Source organism: Mustela putorius, unplaced genomic scaffold (genome assembly GCF_011764305.1).
Source record: "Mustela putorius furo isolate JIRA1106 unplaced genomic scaffold, ASM1176430v1.1 tig00000166_pilon_pilon_pilon, whole genome shotgun sequence".
Classification (NCBI taxonomy): domain Eukaryota; kingdom Metazoa; phylum Chordata; class Mammalia; order Carnivora; family Mustelidae; genus Mustela; species Mustela putorius.
The window spans coordinates 5824220-5842717 of NW_025421301.1; the positions used below are offsets into that span (position 1 = coordinate 5824220).

General features: G+C 37.7%; 1 protein-coding gene across 13 annotated transcripts in view; it reads right to left on the bottom strand.

Annotated features, from left to right (window-relative positions):
* The window catches only part of DOP1A (DOP1 leucine zipper like protein A), a 105861-nt gene that overhangs the window by 30022 nt on the left and 57341 nt on the right, over positions 1-18498 (bottom strand). For 10 of the 13 annotated variants that reach the window (XR_006605533.1, XR_006605532.1, XM_004773617.3 and 7 more), the window contains 10 exons: positions 18131-18160; positions 17579-17812; positions 12231-12858; positions 11294-11568; positions 9496-9648; positions 7639-7739; positions 5860-6119; positions 2224-4213; positions 921-1032; positions 636-818 (listed from right to left, as the gene is read on the bottom strand). Coding sequence is in view for 11 of the 13 variants with exons in the window: in XM_004773617.3 (XP_004773674.1) it covers positions 636-818; positions 921-1032; positions 2224-4213; positions 5860-6119; positions 7639-7739; positions 9496-9648; positions 11294-11568; positions 12231-12858; positions 17579-17812; positions 18131-18160 (3966 nt within the window). In the remaining 2 variants the exon portion in view is untranslated. The remainder of the gene's footprint in view (positions 1-635; positions 819-920; positions 1033-2223; positions 4214-5859; positions 6120-7638; positions 7740-9495; positions 9649-11293; positions 11569-12230; positions 12859-17578; positions 17813-18130; positions 18161-18498) is intronic. The other 3 variants (XM_045075884.1, XM_013046363.2, XM_045075886.1) reach the window with 1 other exon arrangement.

Genomic DNA, 18498 nt, shown 5'->3' on the forward strand with positions numbered 1-18498 from the left:
ATAATTTTGATTACCTTAAAATACATTACTAAATTAAATTACTAGGTCATAGCCTACAAGACTTTTAAAGCTCTCTGTGCATATTGCTAAATTGTTTTCCAGGAGGGTTTTGCATATTAAAGTGTCAACTTAAGATGTCCTAAAGAATAGGAATAAAATTATAATATGTATGAATGAACCTCAAAAACAATATATCACATAAAAGAAGCCAGATACAAAAGAGCAAATACCACATGATGCCATTTATTAAAAATGTCCAGAAAAAGCAAATGTATATGTAGAAAAAACAGATTAGTGGTTGACTGAACTTAGTGAGGGGAACAGGGAGTGATTGGAAACGGGCACCAGGAATCTTTTTGAGGCGATGGACATGTTCAAAGATTGTGGTAACAGTTTCACAACTCTAGAAATGTACTAGGAAAAAAAAATCATTGTAGTGTATATAGTTAAAATGGTGAATTCTGTGATACGTCATTTCTCAACGAAACAAGTTAAAATTATTTGAGAATTAATTACTCCATTCAAGCAGCATGCCAAAAGCATTACTCAAATTATTCACAAATTCTGAATACAATCTTTAGGAAAGTCCCTGAACAAACTCTTGACCTCCAGAGGAAAAATGTGAATTGTCTAACCTTTGTAGCTCCAAGATTAATAGTGGTAACTGAGGCAGAGGCAGCAACAGTGATCTTTTCGGAAGAATCAGCCTGATGCAGGACGCTCCAGAGCAATGTCACAGAGGACATGATCATATGAAGGATCGAGAGGATTCCACTGCGGGCTTCAAACAAGTGTTTTTGGTCTACGTTGACCAAAAGCTTAAATTGGGGGAAAAACACATATCACTTACTGAGGTTTACAAATGGGTACTTATTAAACCTCAGTCTTTTTAAAGGAGTCAAATATTTGCACAGTCTTACTTGGTGATACTGAGTAGTAGGATCCAATAAACAGTAATGGATAATGGCTGTGATCCCTTCTAAAAGAGTAAGAATCATATCTGGTGGAATGATTGATGCCATCCACAGAGGCCTGAAAAAAAAAATGCATTCATTTGAACATAAGTTCTGTGGAAAAGTTTGTTTTTATCAGTAGTAAATGTTCAGTAGTTTCTAGGCACATCATAGGTGCTCAATAAATATTATAAGAATAAATGACTAAGGGCGCCTGGGTGGCTCAGTGGTTTGAGCCTCTGCCTTCGGCTCGGGTCATGATCTCAGGGTCCTGGGATCGAGCCCCACATCGGGCTCTCTGCTCGGCAGGGAGCCTGCTTCCCCCTCTCTCTCTGCCTGCCTCTCTGCCTACTTGTGATCTCTATCTATCAAATAAATAAATAAAAATCTTAAAAAAAAAAGAATAAATGACTAAGAGCATACATTAGAAGCTTTTATATCCTCATCTCTAAAATAAGTGAGTTGTACTAGAGTTCTTTTTGGCTAAAGAATTCAATACAAAATAAATGTAGTCAATAATTTCTAGCAATTCTAACAGAAGGCATATCAATATGAAATGATATAGGCAGTTTTATCATATTTTACATGTAGTAGCGAAGACTGTACAGGAAATAAATCATATACTAGTCTATTAAACATTTGGGTAAATTCTGACAGACTAATTAAACATGGAGATACAGATGGAGTTCACCACTAAACTATGAAAATTGCAAACAAGAAATAAAATCGGATGGGAAAACAATTATTTTTAAAAATTTATTTGACAGAGAGAGAGCACAAGCAGGGGAGTGGCAGGCAGAGGGAGAGAGAGAAGCAGGCTCTCCACTGAGCAAGGAGCCCGTGGGGGCTCGATCCTCAGACCCTGGGATCATGACCTGAGCCGAAAGAAGATGCTTAACCGACTGGGCCACCTAGGCAACCCCTAAAAATAATTTTAGTATGACATTATTTGCCACTCAGATAACTTATCAGATAAAACTAAGGAAACCCTTTGCTGGGTTTTTCATTACTCTTACCAGTTCAGTCAAGAAGAACATCAAAATTAATTTCAACTAAGAAAAAAAGTCTGTTACACACTCCTTTCTTCCATTCTTGAATTCTTTTATTGATACACTTTCTCAAGCGGAGTTTCATTTTCGTGAAAACAACATACTACTTGTAACCTAATGATAACCACTAATTTATTTACCCAAATTGTAACTGACTTTGTGGACAATTACATTGCCATGATGTGAAAAATGTCAATGACAAAGTTAAAAATCAATCTTACCTACTATCGGATAATCCTGTTTCATATTTGTACTGCTGGATTAGATTATCTAAATTCCTGCAGAGCTGCAGTGTCACGGAAACAACCACTCTCTGTAGAACTTTTCCCATGTAAGGCAGAGTAGATGTGATTAAACCAATCCACTGCGGGTGCATCTTACAAGCACAGTGTTGATGCAAAGCTCGTATCACTGCACAAAGGAACATGCCTTGACACGTAATAGGCTGAGCATGAAGATACTGGAGAGAAGTCATGGGCTGATGTGGACTGATGTGTTCCAGGTCAGAGACGACAAAATCAAAACCTGTTTCGTTCTCTTCGGGGATAGTCATTACCCGGTGTTCTAGAACAATGAGCCTCTGAAGCACTTTAAGAAGCTGTGACTGGAGTGTGCTGCCGTTGTCAAATTCATCCTCTGAGAAATTGATAAGGCTGTCCTCTGAGAAACCCTCCTCCACGGAAACCATGTTCTTACCTGCCATTTTCTCACTGTGCCATTTCTGTGCACTAAAGATAGATGACAGCAAGCAGTGAAGAATCACTTTCTGAACTTTGCACTTAGATAACATATCAGAGATAAAACTTGGGAAACCCTTTGCTGAGCTTTCTATTACTTTTGCCAGCTCAGTAAAGAGGAGCGTCAAAATTTCTATGCTCATCATCTGCATGTTTCGATTGCCTATTAAGTCCTGTGTGGTGACCTTGACGTGGGTTGGGTAATGGCTACGCATGTAATACAAGCAGAGGGAAATAAGGATTTCTATGTACATAGAACTCCGGAAGTTATGATTTGAGTCTACTGGAATGTGACTATAAAAGTCTTTGCCCATAACAGAAATACGGTGTCTGGCCAAGAGGTTCTGAAGCAGAGACAACTGAGGGGTATATGCATTATTTACACTAGTGGTTGAAATGGCATTTACAAAAGTAACAGGGTTAGTTTTTAAGATGGCTTTGATGGCAGAAAAAGCATAGAGAGTCCTCGATGAATCATACAACTGGAGATACAGAAGCACATGCTGATAGAGCGGATGGATGTTGAAATTGGGAGATTTCCGGGACCCTGGAGAACCCATATCACTCTCAATCTCAGAAATTTCTCCTTCTCCACAGCTGTACCAGTTCTCTAAATCCAGCCCATCGCTGAAGAACACACTGGTTTGTTTGAGTTTTTCATTTGAAGTTTTTTTCTTGTCATCATCCTTTTTTCTGGCAAGTTTTACTTTAGGTTTGGCTCCTGGTTGTTTACCGGACTCCTTAACGATGGTTTCTTTCTCGGGGACTTTTTCTGATAATTTTTCCTTGAAGCTGAACTGAATGCTACTGTGACTCCTCTGTCTAGATTTGGTCTCTGTGGAAGCAACATTGGAGTCCTGGAGTATCTGTGTGGTTCCTGAAATACAAGGGGAGGAACTATTTCTGGAGATTCCATTTGCCAGGCACTCAGGGCCTCCCTCAGCTGACACAGAGAGAAACTGAGAACTGTCGTTACTCAGCAAAGCACTGTGGCTCTGCTGAGCAGACTGATCGTCAGTCTGGAGCACCTCTTCGCCAGCACCAACATCGCTGTGCTTTGGGGGCAGAGCTTCAATTTCTAACTGAGATGGAACTGATGCAGATTCTGCTTCGAGGCCACTTACAACTTTACATATCAGGTCAAACACTACCTGCTGAACATCGTCATCTGGGGAGCTCGCATTTGGCATTTGGGAATCTTCTTGAACATTCACATTTTCGGGATCGACTTCATAACTCAAGTTGTCCCCAGCAGAGGACTGTGAACATCCAGAGTCAGAACTCTGAAGTACTTCTATCTGCTGGTCTGGAAGATCAAAATCAGATACAACCATTGGAATTGTCTCACTGCTGGTACTTAGAAGGGAAAGTCTGTCACTCAATGGATTAACAGTGAGACTAAAGTTCTCTATTTCATCCATGGTAAGTGGCTTTTCACCATTCCCTTTAGATGCAATGAGTTGTACTTGGCTTACTGGCATTTGAAGGAAACAGCAAAGAAGAAAAAAGATAAAACACATTAAAATAACTGAAATGGTAGACCGTACTCAAGATTTTTAATCATTAGCTTCAACACCGACTTGTATTTTCCTATTAAAATTGTATTTTAATTCATTACTATTTTAGACCCTTTAAGTTAGAAAATTATGTGGATGACTATTAACTAGAATTTAGTAAAGACAACATTAGAAAGCCGATTAATCCAACTGAATTCAACAGAACAACATATTTAAAACAGATATAAAAATTTGTCCTCATCCCCAAATAAGGTACCTTTTTTACTGGAGTTCAAAATTTTAGTTTTTTTTCCTCCGTGTGATGCTTCCCGTTAGGTATGCTAATTCTAAGAATTCAAGTAATTTGGTCATAGATTATAATATGTATAGATGTAGTTCCTTGAGTTCAATAAAATTCAACATTTAGGAATTACCTAGTATGAATAAGGCCCTAAACCTAGAGACAATGGCGGTGAGAAAGAAGACGTCACTGCTCTCTATAGAGTTTAAACTCAGTAGGGGATTACAAACACACTTATTCATTTCTATACTTTGTTGGGGGGGTATACTAGGCTGCCGGCTTCCTTTTAGAAAGAGCAGAAGGCTTAGTTCCATATGAGTAGTACCAAGCAAGTGCTATAAAACTCAGGGAAAGCATCATGACCCTACAGGTAAGGAGACTAATCTCAAGACAAGGTGCGAATTCAGCAGATAGGGTAAAATGCTAACACAAAGAGGCTGAAAGTTGGGGCAATGAACAGGGTAGTGCATGCTCTGAGAAGACTCAGGGGAAGCAGTGGAAAGGAAGGCAGAGAAAGGAAAGAAGGCTCTGGAGAAACACTAAAGATGAAGTAGCTAGCACACAGGCTTGGTTGCAGCTTCATCACTCAGCAGCCATGGGAGGGTAAGACGGCCACAGCCCTTTCAGCAGCAGTTCCCTGCTCAGTAAAATGACATTTTTATTACTGACCTCACAGGGTTATTTGTCAAGATAGAAATGAGATATGTGAGCATCTTTTGTCTCTGAAGTATAGTAAACTAATCTAATCTATGGGGCCATTATCACTGTATCATAGATGGCATCATCGGAGAGTTTGTTAAGTGTGGAATTCTAGTAATGATAGCGAATATTCAACACTTATGATATACCAGTCTGCACCGATCACGTCACAAACAGGACAGTATCTGATGTCCACAATGAAGCCTGGAAAGGTGGGTGCTACTGTTCCCATTTCAGAAAGGAAGAAAATGACTCATGAAATCTAAGTGTGCACTACAAGCCTAGTATACATTCCCAGTGAAGTAGCTCCATGGCCTTATAGGACCAAAATTGCTAATTAAACTCTAAAGGTATCTTCAACAAAACTGAAGACTGTCTTTGCCCAGAACTGGGTTGACTCCTCCCTTGAAAAAGTAATCTGATAAGAGAGATCCAAGTCCTCTAAGGTGCTCACTGACGAAGTACATTCCGACACGGCCCACATGAGCACCACCAGGGCATGGTCGAGAACACTTGTGGAGAACATCTCACTGTTGCTGATCTCCGCCGTGTTCACCTCTCCCTTGATTTTCATAACTTAATTAAAGAAATAAAGAAAGCTGTTCTACTTCCATTGATATTCACCATTGCTGCAGGCAAAATTCTGCATGAAATGCTTGTCACTCTCTTCTCCGGGGAAATAGGGAGCTTTATTCCAATAGCGTTCTGCTTGTACACGCTGCACTGAAACCCTCTGAGTTTTGGGATGAAGCAGGAGCAATAGTAATGGTTCCAAAACTCTTGCAATATCATGTCTTTGTAGCACTTGGTTCAGCCAGGCTTGTCCCACGGAGCTGGTAGAACCATCGAGGCTGTTCAGGCTATCTAACATGATGAACAGCGACCTACAATAAATACCAATATTAAAACAAAGAAGAAAACACCTACTTGAACTGTCACACACTAGTTTTTCTTAAATCAGTATTATTATAGGTTTTTGTTATTTTGAATGAACTTTTTAAAAAGTAGTCATCCTTCAGTAACTGTGGACCACAGCATTTTAATAATCTTATTCCCTACAGTCCCAGTGGATATGAGAAAGGAGAAAAATCATCTTTTTCTCTTTTCTTACATACTTATGTTTTCTTTTTAAAGTTCACAAGCATATATTTTTCTTATAAGATAAATACTAAAGAATGGGGAAAAAAAAAACCCCTTTGTCTTGTTTTAGCAACATAGTCCTATTCATGTCACTAAATACTGAACTCCCTGCAAGTCAGCACCGCTCCCATGCTCTTTTGCACACAATCTCTTTAAGAGTCAAACCTATGAGCTTAATTCAAGTAAGGACCTTCTGTGAAAGGTATGGAGGTGTGGTCTGAAATCAGAAAACCCAAGATTCAAATGTGGGCTATCTACTCGACCTTATGTGTCGTTTTGGGCAAGCCATTTTTAATTTCCCTGGTCCTTCAGTGTCTCATTTGTATGATGAGAAATGGCAGGCTTCAAATGAGAGATGGTATTTGTAAAGTACCTAGGCCAAAGACCTAGTTCATTGTACTGGTTCAACAGCAGATCATTTAAAAATGGTGATGCTATTAAAAAAGTAATGTTCAGTAAAACACACATCTGGTCCTGAGCTGGGGCTATAAGCACAGTTGTATCTGTGGCCTCTTTTAGGAGACCTCCTAGAGAGACTGCCATTATCCTGTGCCAGTATCTGAATCTATGGTGTAATAGCATCTCCTTGGAAGTTAATGCAAATCTCACATTTGGGGGATGAGTCATCTAGATGAGTAGTGAAACCACTCTTAGGCAGCCACATAAGTGGTCTCTCAGTATTTTTTTTTTTTTTTTAGATTTTATTTATGTATTTGACAGAGAGACAGAGAGCAGGACATGGAACACAGGCAGGGGGAGTGGGAAAGGGAGAAGCAGGCTTCCCGCTGACCAGGGAGCCCAATGTGAGACTTGATCCCAGGACCCTGGGATCATGACCTGAGCTGAAGGCAGACACTTAATGACTGAGCCACCCAGATGCCCTATGGTCTCTCAGTATTTTAGCTATAGATTTATTAGGTCAGGCAGAAGACTGAAAATAACGATTAGAGAAACAATTACATAATGTACGGTTTAAATGAAACTTGACTGTGAATAGAGACTCAAGGGCTGTCTCTGACACTTAGAATAGTGCCTGGCACACAGCAGGGTCTTGAGGAATCATCACCTAGTGAAAGGAAGCGTCTCTGGGTGCTCCATGCCATGCATTTTAATATAGCTTAGATTTAAAAAAATAATAATTTATAAGTTCTCTTTAAAAAATCTGTAAATTGCTATTTTCTACCCCTGCCAAATGAGGCAGAGGATTCAAGAAAAGAGACACTGAGATACCTTACTGTAAATCCAACATCAAATGCAACCAACCTGTCAAAAGAACGTGCAAAAGATGATGACTTATTTATATGGAGATCCCTTGTGAGATGCCAAAGAACTGCAAACTTTGCATGTGCTTCCATCCTTACTTTCTGAGGAGGAATATGGGACATTAAGTTATTTTATTCTCCCTTGAAGATATTAAGAGATTTTAGTGAATCAAAGTTGCATTTTACTCAACACACAACACAATAAACTGTTTTTATGAAAGTAGAAATGTAAAAAAGACTTAAATATACACAGAAATATTAAACCTGAAGGATCATCTCATACTACCTCATAGACTAGATTTAGACTAGGTAATCAAGTCTTTAGATCACTGCAAAACAGGGAATGGAAAGAACTTCAGTATAAGAACTTTCCCTCTTACTTTAATATAAATACTTAGCAGTCAGAATTTATTTTATTACACTATGCAATGTGCTTTTGCTCCCAGAAATTATATATTAATCTCAAATGAATTTGTCAATATTTATCAAGTTTATTAGATTCAAAAATTTAAATACCTAAAAATGATTATTTCCATAAGAAAAACATTATATCTCTTTGAGATTACCTTGAAAACATTAAGCATTATGGTAATAATGGAAAGAACAATGGAAAAATACATTATTCAGAAGGAGCAGCTTTTGGTGTTAGATAATGAACACGAATTAAATCAGGTAGGAATTATGAAGTTATCAAGATTTTTTAGTTTTCCTCAAGCACCTGTGGAATCTTTTGAGTAAAAGCCTCCCCATCAGGGACTGAAACTCTCTAAATTGCTTGTGATCAGTTAGAGAAGTGCTCTCTTTTTTTCCTCAGGCCTAATAATGCTTTTCCTATGAAGCCTGTGTTTGTACATCAACTAACTAATACAAACATGTAAAAAAAAAAAAGTATTGTAATTTTTTTCATGGATGTATAATACCTTTATTCAGAACTTAGCATTTCTTCAAAAATAAAATATTACACAAGCAACTCAGGTATATAATTTGTCCTAGATTTATATTTAATGTAAACAAATTAAATTAAATGCAAGGCTTTGTTAAACATTTTATTCCTAAACAATTTTCAAAGAATGTGCTAAAATATAAAGAATTTTAATAGAATAAACTTCTTACTCCTCTCATTTACTCCTCCATTTGCCAATTCCCCTTGCCAAAAGCTTCATTTACTCAACACAATGCCTTTTTTTAGGACCCATTCAAACTCATTAGTACTTGCAGTTCTTAAAAATTAGGGTGATGCACTTCTAAAAGCTGTTTGATAAAATCCTGGGCACAGGAACCACACACTTCATTGAACTGCCCTGAAGAGGTCAACCAAAATGACAATTCTGGCTTTTTCTTAGGAGCACCCAGAATTCTATCAGTTTTACTTTACTGACCTTTGAATCATTCTGTATACATTAGGATACAAAATCCTTATTTTGGATATTTATTATAAGGCAAATAATATCTCACATATTAGCATTCTGTGGCTTATAAATGTCACTTGACACACACATTCCTTCATTTCACATGCATTCATTAACATCCATACTTCCTTCACCAAGGCTTCCTCTTTAAATGATCCAAGAACTTGGACCGGCAACAAGTTCAATCATCGCCATCCACAACTTGTGTCCTGAACCAAGAAATAAATCCAGTATTTGATTTCTCATAATATTGATGCTGTTTTAAAGAACCTTCTTCCAAAAAGGATAGAACAAACTTGTTTTAAAGATATGAAGGTCACTCTGAATGAATTTATGTCATCTCTAATCAGATACTAGCTGCAATAATTTTCCTAGAGTTTCTTTAATTTAACTTTTGGTATAATGGGAGTGGGGCAGGTGGGGTGGGACAAGATAAAAAAAGAATTTACCTTATCTTTGTGGGTTAGCTGCTGACTTATAACATCCTCACAGATGCTAGAAGAAGGAACCAAGTTATGTAATTGATAAAACAGTTCCACGCTTTTCTGGTGGTGCTGAGGTGTCCTATCTCCCAGCTGATCCCACAATGTTAAAGCTACATGCTATAGAAAAAGATGTGAAAGTGACAATGTTATGAAACCATAAATTAAACCTTCTTTAACAAGCATTTCCTGTTAGGTACAACAAGCCTCTGAATGCCAGATCTCGAAGGTCTTCAATATCCATTATGCCACTAGGATGATATTTACAAGTGTACCTTTTGATGTGCTTTTTGGTTATATAGACCATTAGAACTTCTTATGATAGACCTTTAACAACTGACTGATTATTTTTATTTTTTAAGGTCCCCCCTAATAATATTTATTCTGTTTTCTTTAAAAATTTATTTATTTATTTATTTAAGAGGCGGAGGGACAGAGACAGAGAGCATGAGCAGGGAAAGGGGAAGAACAAGAGGGGGAAGCAGACTTCCCATGGAGCAGGGAGCCTGACCTGGTTGATCCCAGAACCCTGAGATTATGACCTGAGCCAAAGGCAGCTGTTTAACCAACTGAGCCACCCAGGGCCCCTAATATTTGTTTTAAACATCAAATATGGAAGTACATTCTCCAGAGCCCAGGGAAGACCCCATTTCACTATTTTAGTGACATTTAGTAAAGTGTTGCTAGAATACATTATTCTTAAGAGGATACAAACCCCACACTGAATATTGTTTAATATTTATGGTTATATGTTACAAAATAAAATCTAATTCATAGTCCAAATATCCAAATTATTTAAGACATACAAAATAGGTTGTATGTATTTCAGAGTTACATGTGTTAACACAACAGGTGATGATCTACCATAGCATTAATAAAAAATGTAACCATTTTTAGGGTTTCCCTCCATAACACTGTTAAAAAAGCCAACTCTAGGGCGCCTGGGTGGCTCAGTGGGTTAAGCCGCTGCCTTCGGCTTAGGTCATGATCTCGGGGTCCTGGGATCGAGTCCCGCATGGGGCTCTCCGCTCAGCAGGGAGCCTGCTTCCTCTTCTCTCTCTCTGCCTGCCTCTCTGCCTACTTGTGATCTCTCTCTGTCAAATAAATAAATAAAATCTTAAAAAAAAAAATGCCAACTCTAACCTAGCAGGACAATCGCTCTGGTAGAGCACAATGACATGAAATGAGATGAAATTAAGAATTTTTGTTTTAGATAAAAATAATCTACCTAGTTAAGATGTAATATAATCCAATATACTTGATGTTCTTTCTATGTAGACGGTATCATCTGTACTGCTGTGATGGAAATAAAAAAACTGCATTTTTTTTTCTGAATGGCATCACACACCACAGATGATGACCAATTAATACAGAATCAGAGACAGTTTTCCAGGGAATTGAGGAGAGCTGAGACCTGACTCTACGAAAATCACAAGTGTCATCACTACAACATATGGAAATAAGTTTTACTGTGTGAATGATCCTACTTCTTTTTTAGCTGAAATCATCCCCTCTGTGCTTTAGAGCCCTGATACTTGCTTTCCCTAACCTAATCTCCATCTCCTCTCATCCTTATCTTCTTCCCTCTCACGGAACTGGGGACAAGATTGGCAAAGCAGTACAGAGTGAGCATGGTATTGGTCTTTTTCTATGCAGTATAATACAAAGAGGTATTCAATGAAGCCTGATTACCATCTTTAAAATCTCAGCTAAGCAAAGTAGGTCAAGTACCATCTTAGTCATGTATGTACTTCTTAGAATTTACCTTGAAAAATTCAGTCTTCTCAGCTATGTATCGCAGATTGCCCGGAGTGAGGGGAGGTCTAATAACCACTGCTACCCTTCCTTGGTTTGGACTTAAGGGTTGGGCAGGCTCCACGCTGTTGATGTTTTCCCCGGTGACCATGGCCACAGACTGCGTCAGTCCCACCAGGTCCATGACTAATGAAATAGCAACACTCTGCACACTGAAATCACTTGCTTGGCTGCAAGCATTCATCAGAGTCTGAAGCCACAGCGGAGGCTGCACGTGCTCCCAGTCTGAAACGAAAGACAGAAACCAACAGGGTTCATCCTGCTAAATCTTACATACTAACTTCTAGGTTAATTTAAAAAAAAACAAAGCACCTTTTCTTACTACCTTCAGGCCTTGATCTGTTAGTAAAACCATGGTTTCTCACCTAGACTGGAGCTTTAAGAAAATAAAACAGCAACAAGAATTTCATGAACTTTTTTAGTATGTAATTTTCTTATGCCAAGTCATGAATCTATTTCTCTGTCCTGAAAAAATGGTACATTAATCAACACACATTATGTAGCACTCATAGTACCCATTGCACTATGCGTGTACATATATAAAAATTAAATAATGGTAAACATATATGATACTAGTCTTAATAAAGGAAACCAATGGATCTGAAAGTTGCATTACTTTTCTCCAGAGAAAGGAGTTAATGTCCTTCTTAGTTTCTACTCATTTGCATGCAAACTGTGAAAGACATCAAAAGCACAACATTTTCCAATGTCAATATATATCTCTCCATAAAGATAATATTTCATTAGAAAAATCTACAAATATTAAATAACACTTTATGAAACTAACTGGCTAAAAAAAAGTCCCAGTTTTAATATCTGAGTTCTTAAAAAAAAAAAAAAAAAAAGGTGCCATAAAAAATATTTAAATAAAGCCAAGATGACCTTACCAGTTTCTGATTTTTCAGAATGCAAGTCTGAGGTATGGTTCCCTTCAGCAATGTAAACTGGGAAACTGGAGCACTCCAGTAAGAGCTGACAAGCAGAGAGGAAGGCAGATAGGTATTCTTTTGATGTTTTCTGTTTACTTATGTTTCTGTCTTTCACATCTCCCTGCGAATCTCTGTCCCATTTGGGAGTCTCTCCTTGCTCTCGTTCTCGACTGAGATCCCCTGGATGCTCTGCAGCCAAAGCCTGAGAAAAAGTGTTACCCTGAATGATGTAGAGGTTGATAAGTCTGGTGAGAAACTGCTGGACATACTCTAAGCAGCACTGCATTGCAGTTTTTTGGGCTGTCTTCCCACTTCGAGGTGCTGTCCCCTGAGTGACTATGGAAGGGGGCTGGATGATGGTTTCTTCAGATCCCACAGTGGAGGCCGTTTCTGTCTCAGAGGATGTACTGCCAATGGGGATGGCAGCTGTCCCCTGCCCCTCACTCAGGTCTCTGTCAATGTCATCACTTCGGTCTGCCTGATACTGTATAAACTCAGTGAATCCGCTCTCTGATGATCGACTACTTGGTGGATTTTCTCCATCTTCAAACACTTCAGTAGGATTTTCAAGAGAAACTGACGAGACCTGATAGATATTAAAAACAGCAAAGGCTAAGTGGTTACGTCTGTATATTAGAAATTAAAAATTTAAAATGGCCATGTTTTAAGAGAAGTCAGTTTGGATTAGATGATTTAAAACTTTGTCTTCCGTATCCAGATGAATCTTAGAATAGTTTCTACGACCGATTCATATGTCTATGATAATCATTAGGAAATAGTGGTATGGGTCTAATGAATATATTAATATAAAATCAAGTGCTAAGTATTTATTATTTATTACATGGGTAGTAAGGCTGGGTTCTTGAGGGCAAAATATGTATATGCACAAATCTGTAGGATCCATAGTCCTTGTTTTCAAATGACTGACAATATATTCAGTCTACTTCATAAAATCACTTCCCTAATGTCTCAACAATGCAAGGAATGAAAAATTTCGAAAACTAGAAATAAAGTCTAATAGGTCATCTGTTCAAAACCCAAGAATGTGAAATTTCTGCATAAAGTACTATTTAAATGTGTTCCATTAATCTTACATTCTTTCAACAAACAGTTACTGACCCCACATTGTGTGCCAGATACTGTATTAGGTACTAGGAATGAAAGGAATAGTTTGTGATCTGAAGGAAAAGACAGGAAGACAATTAAAATATTAATGAAAGACCAGCTGCTAGAGTACGGCTGGAATGCAGTAACCATCATCCCCTTCCCACAAAGATAGGAGCAGTACAATCACCAAGCCTATTTTCTGACTTAGTTTAAGGGAACAAAAGTACATATCACAAATTGTTTTGGGACTGTGCCGGAGTAGAAGTTAAATTTGCAAAAGAGGACTTTTTAGTAACTAGAAAGTGATCTTATTGAAGATAAAAACTAAATATTCTGCTGCTAGGAAGCTGGGTCTCCCCCAGCGCTCCTTGCTTCAGTGAATGGCAACCACCATCCATCAAATCAGAAGACAGAAACCTAGGCGAGATTCTTGGGATCCTCTCCACCTCTCCTTCACACTTCCTCTACATCCACTTCGAACTGTGCTGAAGGTTACTGTCCATGAGTCAGCTACGGTTCTGCCACTTAACTAGCTTGGCAAGTCAACATCTCTAAACCTAAGTCTCCTGATAAATATAACTGAGATAACAACAGTTCCTACATTTCACAGTTGCTGTTAGGATTAACACAGTATATCTAAAGCACACAGCCTAGTGCCTGCCAGTTAGTTAAGCACTCAATAAATTTTAGTGATCACTCATTACTTTCACCAATCCATTACTATGGCTTACTGATTGTTTGCTCTCACATGTGCAGCTAATCCATTTATTTCTGTCTCCACGCCCCCATCTTGTTAGCATGTTACCACCACCTGTTACCTGCACTACTGCTCTCCCCATATCCACGCTGTTTGAGATCCATGCTGCACACTGCTAAGTAATTTATCTATTACACAAATCATGTTATGTCACTTGCCTTTTAACCCTTCAGCATCTTCCCACTGCTTCCAAAATAAAGACTAAAAGCCCCGGTATAGTGAAAGGCCCTGTATGACCTGGCCCTTGCCTATCTCAAGACTGCATTTCCCCTTGCTGTGTGCACAGCATTCCTTTCTGCCAAAGAGGCTTTGGGAATGCTTCTTTTTCTCCCAAGAGCTCTCTTCTTTCTACCTCATCCCACCCCCAATTCTCTAGGGCTTCACTCAAACAATCCTTCTTTACGAAAGCCTTCCTTACACCCACAATCAAGGTCAGATCACAGCATTTTCTATCACTCTATATTTTCCTTCATGTGTTTATCACAACTATAATTAAATGTGCAATTATTTGTTTAATGTGTGTCTCCCAACTAGCAAAAATGGGTCAGGAAGACAGGGACTGTGTCTACTTCACCACTGAATACAGAATAGGTAATGGATAAAGAGGCTGTTTTCTCTGTTTCGAAGGTAAGCACACTAAAGTTAAAAACAAAACCTGCCCAAGTGTACATGACAAATAAGGTTAGTAGTTATTAGATGAGCTTAGCTTAGGTGATTCTAAAGTTCATGATATTTTTAACATATCTTACTGCTATAATAGTATGAGAACTTTTTGTTATAACCCCAAACTTCAGAGGCAGCTATCAGAATCGAACTGTTGACATTTCTACTTGAAAGGCTAAAGGCCTTGGGGCGCCTGGGTGGCTCAATGGGTTGGGCCGCTGTCTTCGGCTCAGGTCATGATCTCAGGGTCCTGGGATCGAGTCCCGCATCGGGCTCTCTGCTCAGCAGGGAGCCTGCTTCCCTCTCTTTCTCTCTGCCTGCCTCTCCGTCTACTTGTGATTTCTCTCTGTCAAATAAATAAATAAAATCTTAAAATAAAAAAGAAAGGCTAAAGGCCATCTAAAACCTTACATTAATACCTTTTTGAAAAGAAGTCTTAAATGATAAAACTGTCATTAACTTATTGTAAAGTTATTTGTATATTAATCTTTTTCATATAAGGATCATAAAACAATGAGCATTACATTAAGAGAATTCAAGCTATAAATTCAGTTAAACTTATATGCATTTATTTAGTTGCATGGTCTGTATTATGTAACTATGTTTCAGATTATTTTACAATAAAATGTCTTTCTGAAAAGAGAAAAAAATGACGTGTCTTGGACATTTGGTTATAGGTATCGAATACACTGATTTTATAAAAATGTGCTAAGTGCATATAGACAAAATTAGAGTCATAATTCTTTTAAAAGAATCATTACTTCACTTACACTTTTAAAAGGAATAAAGAAAATACCCTTAGCTTTCAAATATGATAAATTTTAGACATTTCAGTGAAGACAATACCATTATGTTTCAGTTAAAAAAAAAAAAGTAAAGAACATCTTAAGGCTTGAGAATATAGAAGAAAACCAAGGAGAGAGGGAAAAGCGTACTCTCAGGTTAATGAACCATTATGTTAAAAAAAAAAGTGTATTTAATTATCCTTCACTTAATATGAGTAGATGTTCCCATTTACTTTAACCTGTAACCATCGAGAAGTGCCTCCAGAATTTTCTAATGGTAAATATTCACATATTTGAATATGCTATTGAGAGAATCCTGAGGTCCTCCCCCTCCTCAAACTAATCTCATTCAAAAAACAACAAAAACAAGACAATACGGGGCGCCCGGGTGGCTCAGTGGGTTAAGCTGCTGCCTTTGGCTCAGGTCATGATCTCAGGGTCCTGGGATTGAGTCCCGCATCGGGCTCTCTGCTCAGCAGGGAGCCTGCTTCCTTCTCTCTACCTCTCTGCCTGCCTCTCAGTGTACTTGTAATTTCTCTCTGTCAAATAAATAAATAAAATCTTAAAAAAAAAAAAAAAAGAAAAAACAAGACAATACTCCAAAGCAGTTATACCTATTTTAGTTTAATTTCTAAGAAGATCCTAGAGACAAAAATTAAGGAAATAGCAGAACAAAATAAATTCTCCAACAGAATCAGTATATATGTCACATATAAATAATAAGCAGGTAGGAAGGAAAATAAAAGACTGGTTTTAGTTTATGTAGAATGATCCTGGGATATATTTAAATTGATTGTGGGTCAGTGACATTCATTTCATACGAATTAATTTTAGGATTAATTTTGGGATAATACTTGATGGGAAAGGTTATATTAGAAAAAAAAAAGGTTATATTAGAAAAAAAAAGGTTATATTAGAAAAAAAAAGCAAAACCTTAAAAAAAAAACAAACCTTACTGAAAAAGTAAGGGCAACTATACAAACCCAGGATTTAGGTAAGGAACCTTGAAAACTAGAGAATTTTAAACCTTTGTCTTAAAATACAGGCACTGTCCCTAAACTCAATGGAATTACATACATGTTTTTTTTCCCATCGATGCATCACAGGTGTTTTAAGTATGATACTATGACCAGACATTAAAATTAGTATAATTCTATTCAACGTCATAAAAGTAGCAGTAAGAATCTGGAAGACTACGTGCACCTGGGTGGCTCAGTGGGTTAAGCCTCTGCCTTGGGCTCAGGTCATGATCTCAGGGTCCCGGGATCAAACCCCACATTGGGCTCTCTGCTTGGCAGGGAGTCTGCTTCCCCCGTCTCTCTGCCTGCCTCTCTGCCTACTTGTGAGCTCTCTCTCTGTCAAATAAATAAATAAAAATATTAAAAAAAACCCCAAAACACAATATGTGACCGGTCTACCTCTCCAGGCATTTTGAGGATCCGTTGCCATGATCTTTATGGAAACATTGTCAAACGGTAATATAATATAAAAATGAAAGACCTGAGAATGGTAGGGTAAATTAGACTTAATTTCTTAGAAATTAAACTAAAATAGGTACATAGGGAAGGAAGAAAGAGGCAGGCTGTTTCTCCTGGAAACTGCCAGACCTCTGAGCATTGTTATAATCTGTAGCCTTGAAATGTGTGTCTCCCCTTGATGACAGGAAGTCAGGCTGTACTTCCCAAGGCTGCTCAGAACCAGATCAGCTTGCTCCTTCCTTAAACTCTGCCCCTGCACCTGCATTAAGCCTCTGATGTGGCTAAAGCTAATTTCTAAAGTATTAGGGGCATTTAACAGGATCAAAGTCCAGAAATGTTCTCTGGGTTGATTATATTTACCAAGAATAGAATTCTATATAAGCTCCAGAATAGAATTCTGGAGCCACAACACTTGAATCTAGAAAAAATTCACTAATGTTTAAATGACTATATACAAAATATTCTGCTTTGAAGAAATATAATTGGTCTAATCCCAAAAATAATAGCATACCTTACCTTTTTGTCTTCCCATTCTTTGACTGAGTTGCTCTGCCCACTTGAAAACTGCAACACACCTCCAGTGCTGGCAGATAAGAGTGGAGGTTGAACCTTGCTAAGGATCTTTGAGCAGAGCCTCAGTGAATCTGTAAGCTCAGTCAAGTGCAATGTCTGGAGATGGCTTGTCAGGGCAGAAATCATCCTGAGCAGCAACTGGGGCAAATGTTCTGTCTGGATTACAATATAAGTCTCCTGATGATGGAAAGTGAAATGACAAAAGTTCGTATAATGTATAAACCCCAAATTCTATTACTTCATTTATTTTTAATGTATATAACAAAAGAAATAATTTTACTCATCTGCAATATTTTATACGTATCATGCTTTTAATGAACATTGTATGCTCATTTTATTACTGCCTTAAAAAATTTGTTGCCAAATTCTCAATTTAAGTACTTCAAGGTATATATTATAAAATAACCCCAGTTTAATTTGCTATGTTACAGAAATTATAATATAAAAAAAGCGAATACAATCAGTTAAAGACAAAAGACAGGCCGAATGTCATACCTGACACAGCACCCTCATACTTCTAGTAGGCTTCAAAATGAGAAAGCAAAGAATTGAGGAGAGAAAAGGAGAAAATATTTCCAACAGTCTTCATTTAATAGAAAGAATTATTAATGAGTATAAATTCAGCATTAGACCACTATACACTAAACATTAAAGATTTCAATAACACGCAGCTATGAAGTATATTCCAAGGAGTACATAAGACTTATTTATGTATCCTATATATGTCAGAGGACAAAGCACTTGGAAAAATTTATGAAAAAACAAAGCTAAGCCACAGGGAAAAAAATAAATTTAACTTTAAAGATGAAATTTATTTAAAGATGAAGTCTGTCTCCAACATGAAATACCTGAACTATGTTATT